The sequence below is a fragment of the Cygnus atratus genome, chromosome 22, assembly GCF_013377495.2.
Source record: "Cygnus atratus isolate AKBS03 ecotype Queensland, Australia chromosome 22, CAtr_DNAZoo_HiC_assembly, whole genome shotgun sequence".
In the NCBI taxonomy this organism is placed as follows: domain Eukaryota; kingdom Metazoa; phylum Chordata; class Aves; order Anseriformes; family Anatidae; genus Cygnus; species Cygnus atratus.
In genome coordinates, this window is record NC_066383.1 from 155,157 (window position 1) to 176,346 (window position 21,190).

At 51.8% G+C, this 21,190-nt stretch overlaps 1 protein-coding gene across 1 annotated transcript in view; it reads right to left on the minus strand.

Moving 5' to 3' along the window:
* MSANTD2 (Myb/SANT DNA binding domain containing 2) overlaps nucleotides 1-18,411 on the minus strand; it is a 29,805-nt gene extending 11,394 nt beyond the window's left edge. Inside the window, 4 exon segments of the mRNA XM_035555911.2 lie at nucleotides 4,066-4,324; nucleotides 4,916-4,960; nucleotides 17,910-18,299; nucleotides 18,301-18,411. Coding sequence (XP_035411804.1) covers nucleotides 4,066-4,324; nucleotides 4,916-4,960; nucleotides 17,910-18,299; nucleotides 18,301-18,411 — 805 coding nt within the window.
* Nucleotides 18,412-21,190: the final 2,779 nt, after the last annotated feature.

The following is a 21,190-nucleotide window of genomic DNA, read 5'->3' on the forward strand; positions in this document are numbered from 1 at the left end:
CACCATAAGGTCCATAGCTCAAGAGATACAAATATGCTTAAGGAAACCCACTTTTCCACTGCAGCTGGACAAAACTGCCCAGATTCACGTGCTTTCTTTTTTGATTAAGAATATGGTTGTTGGCTCCATTTGACAACATTAAATAAACCACAGGCAACAAGCAAATCTCCAAATCAATTAATGTACTGATTCTTACGCAGAGAAACTGATACCACTAATTCAAGCAGAAAAAGCATGTGAGCTTGCTTACTTTTTGAAAGCCACATCTGGACATAAGCATATTTACATGTTTAAAGCAAACATACCAGTTAGGATAAATGGGAAGAAGGAGAAACATTCTTATAGTCCTTGGTATCAACAGCAGCAGCTTGGACATTGTTGACCTGACCTTGTTCACCCCTCTGATTATTACCCATTAGTGATAATTCAGGTTGGCAGAAATGAAATTGCTGAGAGAAGCCTGAGGGCTATCAAAAGGGACTTCAGGGGATTGGGGTGGTTGCTGGATGGAGTGGGTGTGCAGGTGGTGTTTTCCTCAATCCCTTCAGTGGTGGGGAGGGATACTGAGCGGAACTGGAAGGCCCAGCTGATTAATACATGGCTGAGAGGCTGGTGCCATCACAGCAATTTTGGGTTTTTTGATCATGGGGAGGTTTACTCGGCACCTGGCCTCATGGCTCCAGATGGGTCCCACCTGTCCCAAAGTGGAAAACGGACTCTAGCCCGAGAACTGGCAGGGCTCATCAAAAGGGCTTTAAACTACGTATAAAGGGGGTTGGGGGGAAAAGAGACTCGACAGAGATAAGCCTGGTGGAGCAGTCCCAGGGTTGAGGGCGAAGGCAATGGTGCAACTCAAGTGCATCTACACCAATGCACGCAGCATGGGCAACAAACAGGAGGAGCTGGAAGCCATTGTGCAGCAGGCAAACTATGACCTAGTCGCCATCACTGAAACGTGCTGGGACCACTCCTGTAACTGGAGTTGGCTACAATGGATGGCTACAAGCTCTTCAGAAGGGATAGGCAGCTAAGGAGGGGCGGTGGCATGGCTCTCTGTATTAGAGACTGTTCCAATGCTGTTGACCTCGGGGTTGGGAATGAAAAGGTAGAGTCCTTGTGGATAAGGATCAGGGGGTTGGCCAATACGGCAGGCATCCTGGTGGGGGTCTGCTATAGACTGCCAAACCAGGATGAAGAGACAGAGGAGGAGTTCTCCAAGCAGCTGGCGGAAGTCGCTCAATCGCCAGCGCTTGTCCTCATGGACAACTTTAACTTCCCAGACATATGTTGGAAAAACAATACAGTCCTGAGGAAGCAGTCTAGGAGGTTCCTGGAGTGCATGGAAGAGAGCTTCCTGTCTCAGCTGGTTATTGCGCCTACCAGAGGGGGTGCCCCGCTAGACCTGCTGTTCACAACCAGAGAAGGACTGGTGGGAGATGTGGTGGTAGAGAGCTGTCTTGGACAGAGTGACCATGACATGGTAGAGTTCAATATTATTGGAGAAGTCAGGAGGGGCATCAGTAAAACTGCTACCTTGGACTTCTGAAGGGCAGACTTTGACTTGTTCAGGACACTGGTAGGGAGGGTCCCTTGGGAGTCAGTCCCGAAGGGCAGAGGGGTCCAGAAAGGCTGGACACTCCTGAAGAAGGAAGTCTTCAAGGCGCTGGAGCAGGCTGTCCCCGTGTGCCATAAGATGAGCCGGCAGGGAAGAAGACTGGCGTGGCTGAACCAAGGACTTTTGCTGTGTCTTCAGGAGAAAAAGAGAGTTTATGCCTGGTGGAAGAAAGGGCAGGCAACTCAGGGAGAGTACAAGGAAGCTGCCAAGACATGAAGAGAAAAAATCAGGAAGGCCAAAGCCTACCACAAGCTCAACCTGGCCACCAAGGTCAAGGATAACAAAAAATGTTTTTCTAAATATATTAATGGCAAGAGGAGGGCCAAAGAGAATCTCCATTCTTTACTGGATGCAGGGGGGAACATGACTGCTGAGGAGAAGGAAAAGGAGGAGGTTCTTAATGCCTTCTTCGCATCTGTCTTTACTAGCCAGAACACTGATCCTCAGAGTACTCGGCCTCCCGACCTGGAAGTCTGGGATGAGGAGCAGAAGAAACCCCCCACAGTTCAGGTGGAAACAGTTAAGAGACCTGCTGCTCCACCTGGACTGTCACAAGTCCATGGCACCAGATGAGATCCACCTGAGGGTGCTGAGGGAGTTGGCAGATGTGATTGCTGGGCTGCTTTCCATCATCTATCAGTGGTCATAGTCATCCGGAGAGGTCCCAGATGACTGAAGACTTGATAATGTGATGCCCATCTATACGAAGGGTCATAAGGAGGACCCAGGGAACAACAGGCCTATCAGTCTGACCTCGGTGCCAGGAAAGGTGACGGAACAGGTCATCTTGAAGGCAATCATGCAATGTATGCGGCACCACTGGGGGATTAGGCCCAGTCAACATGGGTTCACGAAAGGCAAGTCCTGCCTGACCAACCTCATCTCCTCCTATGACTGGTGACCCTCCTGGTGGATGAGGGAAAGGCTGTTGATGTCGTCTACCCAGACGTCAGCAAGGCCTTTGACACGGTCTCCTGGAGAGGCTGGCAGCCCGTGGCTTGGGCAGGTACACGCTTTGCTCGGTTAAAAACTGGCTGGGTGGCAGGGCCCAGAGAGTGCTGGTGAACGGAGTGAAATCCAGCTGGTGTCTGGTCACCAGGGGTGTTCCCCAGGGGTGGGTGTTGGGGCCTGTCCTCTTTAATATCTTTATTGATGACTTGGATGAGGGAATTGAGGGCACCCCCACTAAGTTTGCAGACGACACCAAATTGGGGGGAAGTGTTGACCTGTCGGAGGGTAGGAAGGCCCTGCAGAGGGACCTGGGCAGGACGGGTCGATGGGCAGAGGCCAAGGGATGAGGTTCGACATGGCCAAGTGCTGGGTCCTGCACTTTGGCCACAACAACCCCATGCAGCGCCACAGGCTGGGGGCAGAGTAACTCGAAAGCTGTGCAGAGGGAAAGGATCCGGGGGTGATGATTGATGCTCACCTGAACACGAGCCAGCACTGTGCCCACGTGGCCAAGAAGGCCAACGGCCTCCTGGCTTGTGTCAGGAATAGTGCAGCCAGCAGGAGGTGATCGTCCCCCTGTACTCGGCTCTGGTGAGGCCGCACCTCGAGTGCTGTGTTCAGCTTTGGGCCCCTCACTACAAGAAGGACATCGAGGGCCTGGAGCATGTCCAGAGCAGGGCTACGAAGCTGGTGAAGCGCCTGGAACACAAGTCCTGTGAGGAGCAACTGAGGGAGCTGGGGTTGTTTACTCTGGAAAAGAGAAGGCTCAGGGGAGACCGTATTGCTCTCTACAGCTACCTGAAAGGAAGGTGTGGGGAGCTGGGGGTTGGCCTCTTCTTGCAGGTAACTAGTGACAGGACTAGCGGGAATGGCCTCAAGTTATACCAGGGGAGGTTTAGGTTGGAAATTAGGAAACATTTCTCAGAAAGAGTAGTCAGGCATTGGGACGGGTTGCCCAGGGAGGTGATGGCGTCATTGTCCCTGGAGGCGTTCAAAGAAAGGTTGGAGCTGGTGCTTAGGGACATGGTTTAGTGGGTGACATTGGTAGTAGGGTGATGGTTGAACCAGATGATCTTGGAGGTCTCTTCTAACCTTAATGGTTCTATGACTCTAAATCCTGCTCATATTTAAGCGAACAGCGCTTGAATGGTAGCTGGCACCCAAGGGCCTCCAAAGCAGAATACTGCTGACAGGGAAAACATCTGGTAAAACCAAGGTAGTGGGTGGAAGGAAAGGAGAGACAGGGAATGCACTGTCTTCTTTTCCAAGGTTTCTGGCCACATAACCCTTTTCTCCTGATCTGGATACTCCACCAGCCTTCAAGAACCACTGTTTGCTTTTGGTGATGAACAGGGAGCAATTTCTCTCCCTTTTCTCTCCATGGAGATCAGCTGTTTAGCATCTGAGCACATTATGTCCCAAACATCAAAGTCAGTACTGTATGAATGCAGAGCACAGGTAACATCAGAGGGTGGAGACGCACTAACGGGATTTCTTACCCAATTCCTGTTCACCAGTCTGGTAGCAATGAAGATCCTGACTGTGGTTTCCCCAGTCCTCCTGCGAATACTCTTCCATCGTGCTGCCATCCGACTCCAGCTCTTGATACAAGCCACTGCTGTTAATGAGGACAGGCTGGCAGGGCTGGGAATCCCATCCTCCCTGTCCAAACACCTGCTCCAGCTGTTCAAACGTGTAGCTGCTTTTCCTCTTCCCAACACCATGCTCCTTCACACGGCTGTAACACCTGCGAAGGGTCTAAGACAGAAAACTGCATGTTAATCACCTGGAGGCGATGCTTCGGAAGAGCACACATTCACTTGCAGACAGTTACACAACTGCTAGGCAGAGTTTAGGTTTTTACTTCTGCTGCTCAGTATTTGCCACACGCTCACAAGCTAAATGCAAGGCTGTCAAGTTAATCTACGCCTGGCAGGAAGCATCGTTTTTATCCGAGGTTCCTGATGCAGTGTTTTAGCTTTAACATCTACAACACAGAACAAAGTTGCATAGCAGCTACAGGTTCATCAGATTTAACTTGGGCAACTTATTCTCCTCCCCACTTCAGAATCCCCAGACCTGCTATGTAACATAGGGAAAAAAAAAATAGATCCCCAGTCAGAGATACCAACCAGCCAAGAAAATGCACACCTATTACAAGGAGGAGAAAGCAGAGCTGGTGTTGTGGCCACAGCTTGGAGAAGGTGAAGCAGGGAGGAGAAGGAAAGGAAGAAAGAAAGAAGAGTCCCCAAAAGCACAGACAGTCCAACCTTCCTTACTCTGGTAAGAAGACATAAGGTACAAAATGTATGCCTAAGCTATTCAGCTAATAAAATATATATTACTTACATATTTTGCATTCCTTACTAACTCACTCTGTCTCTTGTGAAGCTGCTGAAATTTAAAAGAGGTCAAATCAATAATGCTCCAAATTCCCAGACTTCGATATCAATCATTAAGAAACAGTACTCAGATGGCTCTGTCTAATAATCCATTACAACAGATTTCAGTGCAGAGGCCAAAACCTCCAATAAAGACAGATGCAAAAACCTGTTCTGGTTTTGGTGATCTCTGCAACATCCTGTACTGATGGCCAAGTTGGCAGCTATGCATAGCACAAAGCCATAACAAGCCTATGAATTCCATCTACATTTCCCCCCTAATCCAGAGCTACAGGCAAGTTATTTGGGGGGAAGTCTTTATGAGCAACCCCCAATGTTTTTAATTCAACCACCACTCTGCTTTTAAAAGACAATATCCTGCTCCAGGTTTACTGTATCTGAGCAATTTGCCGTTTGGTAGATTTCTAGAAAGCGTTTTTTCCACATTAAATTTCTTAGATTGTTTGGGTGCTAACTTAAATGGCAATCAGAGCCGGCTCTAGAGTTCAAAACAGGCATTCATTTGGGAATAACTAGTCATGTCACCTTGTTTTCTGGTGGAGGATTACAGCTCTTAAATGACTAGCAAGTACACAGCATTGCAGAAAACGTTTGGTTTTCCCCCAAAAGGAACCTTACATCTCCAGAAAGCTCAAACGTACCTAATGCTCCTCATATACTGGTTTAACAGCATCAGCAGGAGAGGAATATATTTCTAACCAGTTTCCTCGTGATATTCAGAGCCCTGGGGGCAGCAGCAAAGCTGCTAAGCAGCAAGTCAGTTTTACCCTGCTGTTTCAAAAACAAAACACAACAGAAAACCCACATAAGCACAAAGGCAGCAATAAGCACAAGAGTTATCCCGTGGTTTAGGAAGAGAACCTGAAAGCTTTCACCTCACCCGCTGTTGGGAGGTTTCAAAGCAGAGACCCCTTCTTCCACCACGGCAGAGGCAATTTCAGACCACTGCAGTTCGGGTCACAAGAGCGACAGCCCAAGTGACACCCGAGCACGATTTTCTAGCAGCCACTTTGGAAGAGTGATCGGGGCAGCCCGACATGTCAGCAGTTTGAGGTTTGGTGACCTGATTTTGCCTTTGCTACCTCTCAGGATAAGCAGGCAGATCCTCTTTGGATGGACGCCAGCAAATTTTAAGATTCCGTCACCTCTGCTGCAAATGGGGTAGATAACAACCGTCTACGTAATCCTGAAACCAAGAACCCATCCAAGAAAAACATCGACACTCACTGGAGACAACTTCCATTCCCAGTGGCTGGGCATACAGATGAACTTGGTTGTTAAAGTTGGCACCAAGAACCCCTCGGGAACACCGAGGCAGTTTTAAATGGTCAGGTTTGCCCTGTGCTTCCCTTTCAGAGAAGCGCACTCGAGAATATATTGCCTCTCTCTTTTAATCTAACTTCTCTCCACTCAGTTCAAGTCTCAGAGCAATACAGGCAAACTCACGTATCCGGCCCGACTCTCTTTTTAAAATCCATACAAGGCAGATTTGGGAAATATGCTTCCCGATCTCTGATTCCTACATCTGCCCCAGCTCATGCACCAGAGCTAACTACAGTTAGAGTCTCCAGCTGATTTTGTTAGCAGTCAAGCAAAACAAACAATCTTTAGCACAGAAAGTCTGTATTCTTGGACAAGCTCTTTTGGGAACGCTCAGCATCTGCAGTCGCTTGCTCTATTTTAAGTGTGTTTCAAACAACACTCCCTACCAATTGAGTTATCGAGTATCTCACACTGAGCCGCAGCCTAGTAGCAATTAGTTATTCCATTCAGGTTATGAACAGGTTTATTTTGTCATGAATAAGTGAACTGAGCATCAACAGAGACCGGTATAAAAACTAAAGGGAGTGATGGAAAAGGGGGGCAAAAATAAGCAAGCAATATTCTTGGTCAGGAGTACTTCTGAGGTTACTGCCCAGATGGCTCTGGACAAGGCCGCGTGATCCATCTGCTGGATCCACCTCCACTTCTGCCAATACGTTATCCGAAGTTTGAGCATCCAAGCACTTCCCTCCGGCCTTCAAAAGCAGGAGAAAGCCTGCAGCCAAGCAGCTGGTGGCTCCTCGGCCCAGTGTCCTGGAGACTGGAGTTTCCCAGTAACTCTTCCTTCTTGGAGGTGTTCTCCAGTGTCTCCAACAGACAGGCCCTATCACCTACGTGATGTTAACTCTGCACAACACGAGCCAGCTCTGTTCCACAGATGCCCGCAGGCTTCTGCATGGCAGGGATGAAGTGAACTAGACCAACGGCTTTCCCTCTGCAGCTCCTGCAACAATTTTCTTCGCTTGTTCTCTGATGAGACCTAAAGAATTGCTCGGACTTCAGCGTAAGCTCCCTGGACATTTTATGGCACTCAATGGCTTGGACACCCCTTTGCCCCAGCAGGGTATTTTCCTCACTAAGATTTAAGATCTATTTTTTCCTAACACACCTCCTGGAGTACAGCTCAAATCTTGCCAGGTGGTTCCTAAAGCAGATATACACGCTGACACACTGACACAGATACAGACAGAAAACCAGCACATTTAGGGCCGGTCTGTTTTCAGTTCCTCGATTACTGATTGATTTCAGTTCCTCGGTTACTGGTGATCGTGCAGACTGGAAAACACAGAGACTTCTGCTTACTGTTCTGCAACACTGCCTGCAATACAAGGATAGATTACCCCCACTTAAATTATAGTTTGAACACTATGTCGAAATCCAAAAGGGAAGGGAGTTAAGAGGCTCAGTGTGGAGGCTTGCCACCTTCTGATTTTAGCACCACTTGTAGCTTCGGAGCCCTCACCTCCTCTATGAGAAGCAAAACTACCTGACAGGCGTTACTCTGCAGGAACTGCAGCACAAAGGGCAGAAACGCTGCTCAGAAACACCCTACCAAGAGGTGTGGAGGAAAGCCGTAGACGCAGTCCTTCTCCCGGCAAAAAGATGAGGACAAGCCGTGCCACAGCAAGCTTTTCACGTGCAACCCCAGAGAGGTGGTCCAAGACAAGAAGCTTCAGATCTCTGCTCTGAGGTGCGCCCTTACTCGGCCAGACACTATGGGCTCCACCAAGCAGCTAAGTGGTCTATGCGCGCGTCTGCATTCAGTGGCCACATTCACCTATTGGCATCTATTAAATGATAGCTGCTGGCCTAGCCCAGGTCCCGGCGGCCCAGAGTAGCACTTAGTGCCATTCAGCCTCGACGACGCGCTTTCACTTAATGGAAGAGAGGAGTCCTTGGCTTTATACGCTGAATTAAGAAAGGCAGTATCAAACAGCTGCCTGTGGTGCCTCATCGTGCCAGGATACTCGCAAGTAACAAAAGACGAAACCATATGGGGATGAAAGAAACGGTTCTTCGAGTTTGAGGAGGTTGCACCGCACGTGGGGATGACTGGCAGAACGAAAGCTCTTGAACCCTTCATTCCCATGCTGGCAGGTTGGAGCACAAGGAAACAAACGACTACAGATGGCCGATACCTCTGCTCAACACGCTAGATCATGAACTGCCTTTGTTACAAGATGTGAAAGCCAGGAGACCAGACGCAAATGGGAATATCACCACAAGAAGCCCTATTTCTGTAGGTTAGGTGTCGTTTCTATCTAGAATAAAAGGAGAAGAAAGCACAGCTTGAACTCAAGAAAACCGTATACCACGGCAGAAAGGCAGCTGAAGACTTCAGCGCGTCTCAAGCAGTGCCTGAGACACTGAGTCGTAGCAATGCTCCACAAAGCACACAAGCAGCCTCACAGCAACCCACCCTTAAAACTTTGCAGTCGTGCACTGCAGAAGCTGCTGCAGACCTGTCTGAAGACACTCCAGCCCCGCAGGTGGCTGCACATCTGCCAGATCACAGCACTCGGGGATACGCCGGCAGCCAAAATAAATCATACTTTACACCAAAGAACGAAGCCTCAATTGTATCCTGATGTGCCCCAATGCCCAGAGACTTCCTGAAGGATTTGGCTCCTGCCCAAGGGTGTCCAGAACGAAACAATGAAAGTGACATGAATGTACTGAGGGGAGAAGGCTGGTCGGGGGAATACAGACAAGTTGCTCATCCAACCGAGAAAGGAACCAGAGATTGCTTTGGACAATGACTTGAAGAAGCAAAGTCACAATACAAGACTAGGATGAGATGTTCAGTCTGTACAGGTAAGCCACACGTTTTTAGGGTGGATTAGTTAGCAAGAGCTAGAACCTAACAAAAAAATCACAGTGGATTTTTCGTCACCGCTGATTTCTAAATCACAATTGAATATAGTTAAAATAAGCCTGAACAAGAATGACCTGTAGAGGTCAGCCTAGATGATGAGCAAGGTCTTCATACACCCCATCGCTAAGGACGCGTGGCTCCCGTTAGCTCTCCGAACTGCCACAGCAGACATCAAGCTAGCCTGTCCATTTTGCTTACCAAGACAGTAGAGTTCGGAAACAGCAGCCCCACAAGCTTCAAGATGCAAGCCTCGTGGTGCTGGCAGGATTTCACGGAGTGCACAAACAGGCACGGCAGGACTTTGCCAGAAACCAAGAGGGAAAGAAGCCAGGTGAAAACAAGCTGTGGCCCGGCTGGGCAAGGAAGACACAGAGTGCAGAAATGGCAAATTTCCCTGCAGTGGCAGTGGGCTGCACCTTGTGGCTCAAAACAGCCGCCTGCAAAGATCCTCCACTGGCTGCTGCTATTACAGAGCTCAGAATAAAATTATTCATACACTTCTCACGGATTTGATGTTGATCAGGCTAGACACCCAGAGAGAAAAAATTCTCCACTACTGCCCGCAGAAAGGCAGACAGTGGCGAACTTCCCTCTCCGGACGGACTCAGCTCCTGGTCTAAGATTGCTCTGGAGGAAAACTACCTAGTTAGCGCTCATTACCTTGAGAAGGCAGCTCAGCAAACCCCTCTCTGCCTTGCCAATCTACAACAGCAATGACTGCCAGCTCTGTAAAGCTTTTTGGAGGGATGGATATGTCACAGAGATGGAGCTCAGCTTACAGAGGCGCATGGATAAGGCTCAGCCCAGTCCTGGCATGAACTGCACCTGGCACCAGCTGCCCAGTAGCCAGAGGACTGGGACGACATCTCCTCATCACCAAGCCTTTAGTGATGGATCTCGTAATCATGCAACAGCAGCATGTCCAACAAATATCAGGGGAATGAAGTGCCACAGAAACATTGCAAATGCACGTGAAAGAACGCCTGGAGGGACGCAGACTCGCGCTCACTCGGGCTATCAGCTGGCCAAGCCTTTCCCCCCAAGGTTAGACTAAGACTAAGGGACGGCTGGGGGCTGTTCCCTGGCGTAACACAGGACAAATTCCACTTCCAAAGCGCATATGGGACTGCAGACACTTTCACTGCAATTCAACCAATACTAAGGACTTACTTTATTCCCACTAAGATCTAACAGCAAAACTTTTAAGGGCCATGACACCTAGCAATAGTCTTGCATGCCTGTTTGCTCAATAAATGTATTCTTTCCTACACTACCCAAAACAGTTTAAAACCCATTGCTACTTACTCCAAAGCAATGAAGACTATGCTTGTGCAGATCACCTTTTCTCTAGAAACAGAATCACTCCTAAAAAAAAAAAAAAAAAAAATCAATCATACTTGAGGTTTCATGCTAACACTGCGAATGGGACAAATATTTCTATGACACCTATCAAGTCTGCCCTGAAAGAAAAGCCCTAAGTGCAGCAGTCTGGACCAAAGAGATCCAGCAGGTTAGGTAACTACTGGCAAGCCAAGAGAGACTGCACAGGTCTGTCCCTGTTGGTTCTAGGTCTCAAATGAACCGGCAGAGCGAGGCCACTGCCCCTCCAGAAGACAAAGAGCAGCACAAATCCTCCTGCAGGTGGGAGGGAAAACACTCCACTCCAAAACAAGCTCCAGATGGGTGGCAGAAAGCATCAACACGGGTGGCACCCCACAGCACACAACTCGCATAGCTCTAAAAGCTGAAAGCTTTACACACAACCTTAGAAGGATGCAAGCGCCTCTCCTGAGGCTGGGGTCCCCAGAGAAAGGTCCCTGCCAGGCAAGTCCAACCTCAGCCTTTGTGCTTCAGCTGCACTGAAAAATCGTTATCAATGGGGAGCAACGTCTACATCCAGAGCGGCAGGAAAAACTGGAAGTGAAATACTAAAGGTTGCTTTAACTCCAGTTTTCACCAGAAATAACAGTCAAAATAAGGGCTGGTGACTGGTGAGACCACAGAGGTCCAGAGAGCATCATCTCCTTAGCCTCCAGATTTACACATTTAACAGGATGCTCATCTGGAACAGTGGTTACAGTGAACTGGCTCCCACACGGGCACTTGAAGCTCTGTTCTTTCATGCCAGATCCATTCTGTTGAGCATTTCAGGTGCATCCAGTTGCTTCTAAAATAAATATAATCCATGATCAACCATGTAACAACTCCTGCATCACTGCCACTGGGACTCTTTTCTGACATCAAAGAAGTTTCTGCCAATGCGATGTCCAAAATTTCAGCCCACCTGTGTGTGTTGGCTAAGGACTAGCGACAAAAATCAGCAGGATTTTAAAACCTTTCCAAGTCTTGCATGGTCCTCCTCCTGAGGGGGACAAGACATGTGCTCTCACCCTAAGATGTAACATTCATAAACATGACTTGCTGCCCGCTTAAAGACACACGTGTGAGCTGCTTTTCGCCCCGTAACTTGCAGTAGAAGCAGCAAGCTAACTTTGCTTGCCTTTGCAACCTTAGTGCACGTCTGCATCATAGAACCACTACCAAAGTGCAGCTGGCAAAGCTGCCCTCCAGAAAAAAGGCAATCTGGCCTGTGGTGCTAACCTACCTCCCTGAATGGCTTGAGACAGCATTCTGGCAACGGGTCTGCTTCCATGGCTAGCTTCTGCCAGCTCTGTTACAGCAACTGAATTTTCTTCCTCCATGCTTTTTGCTCTTCCATCTCTGCCAGCCAAGTTGTAAGATGTGAACCAAGCTGTAAAGGTAATACACCACCTACAGGACTTTGGGGAAAAATAAAGTTTAACCAGTTTGTCCCTCTGCAACGAGTTCCTGGCCTCGACTATGTGTGTCAGCAGGATAACCTGGTGCCTCGCTCCCACAAAGACAGCAGAAGCTACTGGACAGTAAAGATACTCGTCCAGCACATGCAAAGCAAGACAGATGGAGAAGAGCACGACACCACTCTGCAAATACACTACAGCAAGTGGCCCAGCCAAAGGGGGCAGATACAGCTGCTGCGCAAGAGCGTTCACTCCACATGATGCTCACATCTTCCAGAGATGCTTCTCTACTGCAGTACCATAATACATCCAAGAAGGAGTAAAGCAAATAAATCTGTTCTTTGTCACTGAAGAGCGTATTTTTTTCCAGATTATAAATGTCAACATAAAGTTGCTCCCACCTACTGGGGTCAGTGAGATTCTCCTGCAAGAAGTGAGTTCTTGGAGAGGATTCAGAACAGGAACTGCAAGAAATGACCTAGCCTGGAGAACTAAAAGCATCTGAATCTAAGCCAAAGAAAGATCAAGAGGTGACTTGAACACTGCCTGTGCACATCTCAGTGAGTAGAACCACAAGGACAAGGATCTCTGCCTGAGATAACAGGAGAGGAGGTAACAAACATAAGACAAAGGTAAAACATGTAAATTAATAGAAGGCAAAGCTGTTCTGAAGGTAATCAGTTGGATGGGCTGCTACTAAAGGTACCGATACTCCACACTCTGAAATCTTCAAACTAAAAGGCAGCCACTGCTTTAGGTTATTAAGCCCAATGACGAAATTCAATCTCCTGCATCATGCAGGAGGTCAAACAAGATTACTGCAGGAGTCTCTTCTGAGACAGTCTGGTTAGCACAGCATTTCCTTTCTTAAAAACATCTTCATGCTACAAAGATTATTTTAAAATAGATTATTTACATTGTAAAGCAGCAAAAACCACAGCCACATTAAAGTAAGCCCCTGTCATCATCGTTTTACTTATAGCGTAAAGCAAGAGAACATGAACAGCTGATATTCAAGTGTAATTTTTCATTCCATCCTGTTTCGTGTGGGTTAGCGGCATTCACTTCTCCCCTCTGCGCCTACATTCTCCATGTGAAAGCACGGAACCAGTGTCTTCAAGGTGTTTTTTTTTCTCTTTGCGAAACAAATCACAGATTTGCGGACAACCACAACCCAACAGAAATCTCCAGTAACCTGTCCGGGGTGACAGGCAGGTCACTGTGCACGTCAAGTCAAACGTGAGGGCAGCAGGCTTGCAGTCAGCAGCAGAACGTGTGAATTGTCACAGCTGAGAGTCAGATACTAGGTCTGTTCTTTGAATGAACAACTTGGCACCCACTGCTGGGAGAGGCAAACAAATTTCAGCATCTCAGTGACTAAATAAAAGCAGAACCCATGTTTTCACAATTTCACATGGGAGCTGAAGAAACGACACGTTAAGAATGACCCTGAATTCATTTTAACAGTCTCCCAGCTGCTGAACTGCAACTTTTAAGGAGCGATTTCTCTTTGCTCGAGAGAGGGCCGCTAGCTGCAATTGCAGCCAGTGAACTTCTAGCACCGAAACACTCACGGCCCAGCTAAACGACGCGCTGTCAGGACAGCGAGTCTTTGATTTCACCTTTGATGAAGAAAGATGCACACAGCAGAAACAAATTATTTTTCTGCAGATTTAAAAATGCATAAGCTCCAGTACTGAAAAGCAGCTGAAGCACTTACAGAACGATCCTTTAAAAAAAATACAATAATTTCCTGAAAGTTGTCCTTGACTTGCATGGCTCGTGCTATGCCACACTGGTCAGTGGAAACCGTAAAGCCTGAGCTCATCCGCACTCCCCCAGAGCATCCACCTCTGCTGGACATTGCAGCCATATGCAGAGGCTGGAAGAGGATGAAACAGCGATGTCCAAGTGCATTTATGTGACTGAAAGCGATGATAGAACATACATATTGGATGCGGCAGCTTTTTTGGCCGTCATATGGGAACTTCAGAGCACGAGGTGAAAGCTCATTTTTTTGCGGTTGGCAGCCTCTGCCCTTTGCAACCCCGGTCAGCAGCAAACCTCCCGCCCTCTGACTGAAGTAACGGCACTGCTAGGCGAAGGGCACAAAACAGGGGTGACTGCATATAAGTCCGGAAAGGGTTTTGCAAAATATCCCATTCCTTTGCTTTTAAAAAAGTAGTTCTAGGGTCAAACTGAAGAGCTGAAGATGCTCCACACCGCTGCGTAGGGGGACCAGTTTCAGGACACACAGACGCTGAGCCAGGCTAATTCCCTCGTTATCATTTCTGAGTACGAACATACTTAGCAAAGAGGAGCAGGGCTGGAGGAGAAGCACGTGTTTTAGTAAACAATTCTTTAACAAGAGCTGTGAGACCACAGTCGTAGGAACAGTCGGAGCATATTACCAAACAAGTCATGATTAAGGATACAGCTTGGCGTGCCAGGATGAGGAAGCTATGGAGCACAACACGGCTTCTGGGAACCCAACCGGCAGAAATCAAGACGCTTCAGTTCTCTTCTGCAGTTCCTGATTGCTGAGCTAACTTGTCCACACACATCAGAGCAATGAAGTCAGGCTCAAGGTCTCTTTCTGCAGAAATAAACTAGGAATAGTTGTTGGAACTCTTACGTGTGAATCCCCAAATTTGAAACAGACGCCCAGGAGTGGCCAAACTGAACAGCGGTCTCATTTCCAGACTGCAGGCCAGCACTGCTTATGTGCAGAAAAGCACATGCAGATGTTAAGAAACAGACAAGATCTGAACTGGGACCTTACTTTACATCCTGTTTGAATTAGAAGAGAACGCATATATGCGATACAACTGGAGAACTGGAAAACTTTGTTCTTCAGAGTTGGCTTCTTCCTTTCCACTCGCTTCTAACTCACTCTTCAAGATTTGGCAGAGCCCAGGAATTAGATGTCCTGAAGAAAGCCAATACAGAGTTCTTATCTAAAATGTATTTATAAGGTCAGTTGGGTCCAAAACATTTTAAGCATGGTTTACACTTATAATCAATCAGCAAATACTTACAGTACTCTCCCTTGAGGGACATTAAGTCAAAGCATCCTATAAAGTCATGGAAATATGGAACATTACGACTACAGTAGGCAAGTGGAATGATGCAACTAAGCACTCATTCATCACCATCGCCCTTGGCTCTGCTTTTAGCTCTGACGACCGACAGCATAAGACTATGAAGTACCTGTGACCTGCCCTTGTTCCCGCAGCAAGTCCAAGTCTTCACGCTCCATCTTAAGAGCACCTTCAAACATCAACCACTCTGCATCCAGAAGTGATTTTCACCCTCGGTTGAGCATGAAAGAGCCAAGCAGCCAATTCTGCCTGGAATTCTACAAAAAAACAGGATTTTAGGATTGGCAGCAGCTACTGCAACTACTTCAATAATTCCCGTAACAATGTCAACTCTTGGCTCTCTCAAAAACCTCCGCTTTCAAAGAGTGCTCATTTTACAGCAATTCTTGAAAAACCTACTGCAAGCCTGAAGGCTTTGTTAAAGCTCCACCATCGCAATGTTTTTGCATCTCCAAGACCGCAGCGATGAAGACCCTCACGCCAGCACGGATCCAGGATACGCAAAAACTCAGGCACCAGCAGGACCTCACCACCGGGCGCAGGGTGAGCCAGAAGCCCTGCTCCAGGACGTGCACGGGATGCTGAAAGCCTGCGACGAGGAGCCTCCGTTGCTGACGTCAAACGGCCGCCGTTCACCTGGCCGTGCTGGCAGAAAGCCCACGACCGAGTAGTACAGGACAGCGCGCCAAGGGGCAGCAGGCAGCCCCCCTCCACGCCGAGCCTTTCCACCAGACGCCGCGGGGCACGTTATTTCACACTCCACGCGGACGCACGGTGCATCGATCCAGAAGCACCTGTAGGCAAATGCCTGGCGGACCTTTCAAGCGGTGCTCTTGAAGCCATCGCAACGCGAAAAGTAAAAGCCTTGTAGTCTTTCATGCCCTCTAAACTCTTTGATGCGTACATACGGAAACACAACTTGTGGTTTCTTTGCAACGTCCGCATTTCATTGACAACAAATCTGCTGAAGCACTTCTCAATGGGGAAGAAGTCTCTCCTGCAGTGAAGCGGCCAACTGCTGGGAAGAGCGGATCTTTCACCAGCCACAGCCCCTGACCAGCATCCTCCAAAAGCATCGTATGACCAGGACGGGCAGCTCTGGGCTGCCCTGGTAGCCAGGCTTCTCCTTGCTTCTCTCTCGCTTTGCATCCCGCGAGGCAACTGCTTGCGGAGCCTACAGTCAGAATTAAGGCAACAGTCCTCAACAACCTCTGCAGGAGCTGCTGCAACAGCCAGCAACCATCAGAGCCTTACGGATGAGGACTGCCTGAAGTAGCTTTTCCATCACGCACTGGACTCTAGCAAAACCCAAAGCGTCCCAGTTTTGCGGAAGAAATGATTTATGTTGGAAGCTGCTCAGAAAACAAGGGACTTTGAGAAGTTTTGCAGCGGATGAAGCACCTGCTTAAAGGCAAAGTTTCTCTCAAAAACATTTTGATGCGTTTGGGGAATTAAAGCCCTACACAGCAAATGCATGGAGACAAAGAGATGACACGCGAAAATACGTTTAGAAACCGTAACATCCTTAGGAAGGGGTTTTGCCTCGTTTCAACCATCTTTCCAAAGATGAATGCTGATCTAATTATCGGGTGGATGTTGAAGGCGAGTCCCCTTCTTGCTTATTGCTGAGCATCTCTCAGGATGCTCAGCAGCACGCGTTAATTGCCTACAAGACATAACTGCCACTGGTCTTCTTTAGCGATACTGCAGAATTAGAGTCCCTTATTTTGCATACTTTGCGAATCAAAGACAGCCTGGGTACGTGTGCCCAGACAATTCCAGACAGGATGGGCCAGCACAGCCGTATTTAGTGGCTAAAACAAGGCACAGAGGAGCAAACGTCCTTGCTGATCCCCAGCAGTAACAAGAGATAGCAGGATGTTACTTCTTAATCCGCCAACATTTCAAGTGACTGCACAGAAGACCGAATGGCTCACGAGAGGGAAAAAGAAAAGCCTCGAGGGAACTCAGAGCATTTAACTTGCTGAGTTTCATTCACACTTACGAACTGAAACCTGTAGCGCTTCTTATGGACTGCGGGCACTGCTGGGGCACCGCTGCCTGCCCATCGCGTGACCCGCGCCATCCCTTCCACCCCACCGCGTGGTCCTCCACGCAGCTCCCTTTGTAGAAGCAGGGCACACCGAGTAGCTACTCCCAAATGGAACCCAACCTCCCCCTTTTTGCTAGGGAACGATGCGATTGGAAACCCTCTAAAACCTACCACCGGAGGAAACGCGGCTGTAACACGGCTCAATTGTCGGAGAAGCTTTCTGAGATTGCAGCGTGCTCTGTGTGGTCGTAACCCAGAGAGAGCTGCTCATCTGCGAAGCGAACCCCAAGCCACGCAGTGACCGCAAACTCCACAGGGCCGACCTGAACCCGCGCTGTTCCTCAGCGCTGCGGAAGCTCCCTTTCCCACCGGGCTGCCAACGCCACCCTGCCGGTGGCCGAGGGCCGCTGGAGGATGCCTCGGGGGACTGATCCAACCCACCCAGGGCCGTGGGGCTCTGCGGAAGGGCCTAGGGCTGCCTGGCACAGCCACGGCGAGGTGCCGCGGGGCCACCGGGCCTCCCGCGGCCGAGCCCTACAGAGACCGCCCGCGCAAGGGGAACCCAACGGCCGAACCCCCGAGGGCGCAGGGACGCCCGCAGCCCTGCAACGCTGCCGGGGGGGGGGGCTCCCCGCGAGGGGCGAGAAGCGAACAGCGGGGGGGGGGGGGGGGGGGACCCGCACGACCCCGAGCCCCCCGGGACAGGAGATGCCGCCGCCCTCCCGCGGTGTGTCCCCACCCCCACCCCCCAACCCCACCCACCCACCTCGGGCCCGCCACCCCCCGGTGCCCGGGGCCGGCCGGGGTACCTTGATGCGCTCCCGGCACTGCGAGGGGGTGCGCTCGTAGCCCAGCTCGGCCAGCGCGCGGGAGACGCGCTCGTACATGGCGGGCCCGGGGGCCTTGCTGCCGAACACGGTGCCGGCGCCCTCCAGCTGCTGGTAGCGCGCCTCCACCAGCCGCTCGTTGCCCCACACGGCGATGAGCGCGTTGGTCTCCGCCGGCGTCCAGGACATGCCGCGGCAAGCGGCGGCGGCGGCGGCAGCGGCGGCACCGCCCGGCGAGAACGAGACGGAGGGCGAGGCCCCGCCGCGGCCCCCCGCGCCGCCGCCGCCGCCCCCCAGTCCGGCCCCGCCGGCCGCCGGCCCCGGGCCGAGGGGGGAGGCGCCGCTAGGGGTGGACGGGTCGGAGAGGCTGGCGGTTGCCGTCGCTCAGCGCGCCCGGCGAGCCCGGCGACAGCACCTCCATCTTGGGGATCTTCAGCGGCGGCTCGGCGGCGGGGAGCTGCGAGGAGCCGCAGGACGCCGCCATGTTGGAGCTGCCGGACCGAGCGGGCGGAAGTGACGCGCGGGCTCCCCTCGGGAGGGGCTTCCGGCGGCCCCGAGTCGACAGGGCTGGGGGGGGGGATGGGGGGGGGGGGGGAGCGCTGGGGGCGTGGCCACGGCGGGTGGGGGCGGGGCTTCGCTGGTTTGAGGCGTGGCCGTGGGAGGAGAGGGCGTGGTTAAACGGCCGGGGGCGGGGCTTCTGTCAGCGGGGGTGTGTCCTAACAGGGCGGGGCCGAGCGGGAGGGGGCCTGTCCCGAAGGGGCAGGGGCCTGCCTCGAGGGGCGGGGCTTGCCTCGAGGGGGCGGGGCTTGCCCCGAGAGGCGGGGTTTGCCTCGAGGGGGCGGGGCCTGTCCCGAGGTGGGGGGGTCTGTCCAGAGTGGGGCGGGGCTTGCCTCGAAGGGGGGCGTGGTCCGTGCCGAGGGGGCGGGGCCTGTCTCGCGCGCTGCCCCGCGGCGCCGCCGCCCGGAAGGCGCCGCGCGTGCCCCGCAGCGCCCCCCCTCCCCCCCCCCCCGAGACCCCCGGCACCGCGGCTGCGGGCGGCGGGGCCGTGCCCGGCCTCGATCCGTGAGCTCGGGGGGCGCTAACGGAGGGCAGCGGGGGCCGGCTCCGCGCCTCGCCCTTCTCCCGGGAGCCTCCCCGAGCCCCCTGCGGGCTCTCTGCGGGTTGGCACCGCCTGGCTCCGTCCCCGTCCCGTCCCGTCCCCGCCGCCCCCCGCAGCCCGTTAAGCAAAATGCTTTAATTAGCGCCGTGTTGGTTAAACAACCCCGTGCTTGGCACAAGGCGGCTCTTCAGGCAGGACTGGGGGCGGGGGGCTCCCCCCCCCCCCGGCTGCTGCAGCACATCTGGCGGGGAGCGGCCCGGGAGCAATCAGAGCCGTAATTATCCCATTCTAATTACAGGGATTACCGCGGCTGTGGCGTTACAAATTTCATGAGCTGCAGGCGCTGGAATACATTAAACGCCTCCGCCCCGGCGAGGGGACGCCGTCGGGGCACAGGAGGAACGCGGGGCCCTTTGTGAGCGGCGGGGGGGGGCAAGGGGCACCCCGTGGGACGCCGAGTGTCCCCGAGGGGTGCACCCACGGCCAATTTGTCCCCGAAGGGGTGAACCCGCGGCCAGCCCTGCAACGCGTCCCCCAAGGGATGCACGCCCTTGCTAGCACGTCCCCAAGGGGTGTCCAAAGGGATGCACCCGCCGAAACCCTCCCAGCGCGTCCCCTGATGGATGCCCCCACTGCCTGCCTTGCTGTGTGTCCCCCAGTCCAGGGCCCCAGACAGATGTCCCCACCTCAGTCCCTGACGGTTTGTCCCCACAGCTGGGTTCCCGAAGGGATGTGCCCGCTGCTGGAGTGTCCCCAAAGGGGTGCACCCATCACCACCCCTGCCGGTGCGTCCCCAGAGCACATCCACCAAGACTGCGTGCCCCGAACGATGCGGCCATTGCTGCACATCCTCAGTGCCGGGTGTCCCTGTGCCCAAGCCCCCGAGCGTCCCCGTTACCATCCACCCCTTCTCCCCCCAGCACTGCACACACACACACGCACCCCCCCCCCCCTGCCCCATTCTGAGCTAATCAGAACCCAATTAGAGGGGCTCTCCATAATGCAGGGGAGCAGGCGGAGGGGAGGGATGCAAATGAGGTTAACGGTTAATTACGTATTGAAAAATTCATTATTCCTCTAGAGCAGCTGATTGCGATGCAGCCCTGCATCTCCATTAGGGCTGTTTGACCATTTGCAAATGAAATGTTGGCATGGGGCTCGTCCCCCTCCTTGCCCTGCCAAGGAGCTCGTCAGCGGTGCCGGTCATTCCTGTAGCGAGTTGTGCCCATCCTTGGCCACCCCGCAGGCTCCTGCTTTGCTCCCAGATATCTCAGGACAGAGGCAAATTTAGGGCATCCTTGGTGTAATGGAGGGGAAAGGGGTGCAAATGGGAGCCAGAATCTCTGCGGTTGCCCCCACACCAGCAAAAAGCTCACTCTGTGTTAATTGGTGCTGATTTCCCCTTCCCTCAGCTTTCCTATTTCCTTTGAAGCTCTCTGTTTAATTGGGAAAAGCAGGGAAATACAATAAAAATAAAAAAATAAAAATAAAGACTCTGTGCCATCTTTTGCTGAGCAGCAGCAAGACGCAGACTGAGCTTGGCACCAGCTGGGTGAGCGTTCACATTGCATCGCATCAACCAGCACCGCTGGCAGTATACATTGGGCAGGATTAATTTAATTAGGGATGGATGCGGGGTCTGAAATGCCACCACGAAGGCACCCCGGCCGCACAGTCTGGGTTGGTACTGGTGTCAAGAGAACGAACCACGTCTCCTTCATTGCAGTGACACCAAACCCAGGCGGTTCATCTATTGACCGCAACACACAGTTGCTGTCGTGGTGTCTCCGGGGGTGTTTCCAGCCATGCTGGAGGGTGCTGGTGCAGGTGGTATGACGAGCGGTGGCCGTTCTCAGCTGGCATCACCTGTGCAGCGAGGCAGCTTTGGAGACACACGGATGGGGGACAAACAGCCAGTGGCTGCCCCACCATGCTGCCACCCTGGGGACCCCAGCGCCTCGCTCACACCACCCCTCCAACCCAATCACGATGATTAACAATCAGCAAAGAGCCAAGTGGGCAAGCCATTAGATATTCCCGGACTAGTGTTTACTGCAATTTACTGACCTGTTCATAATTAACCTCCCATTGCAAAAGCATGTTGATGAAAAGAAACGTAAACTTATTAACAGTGATGGTGGCTGATGCCAATTAAAGCAGAAGC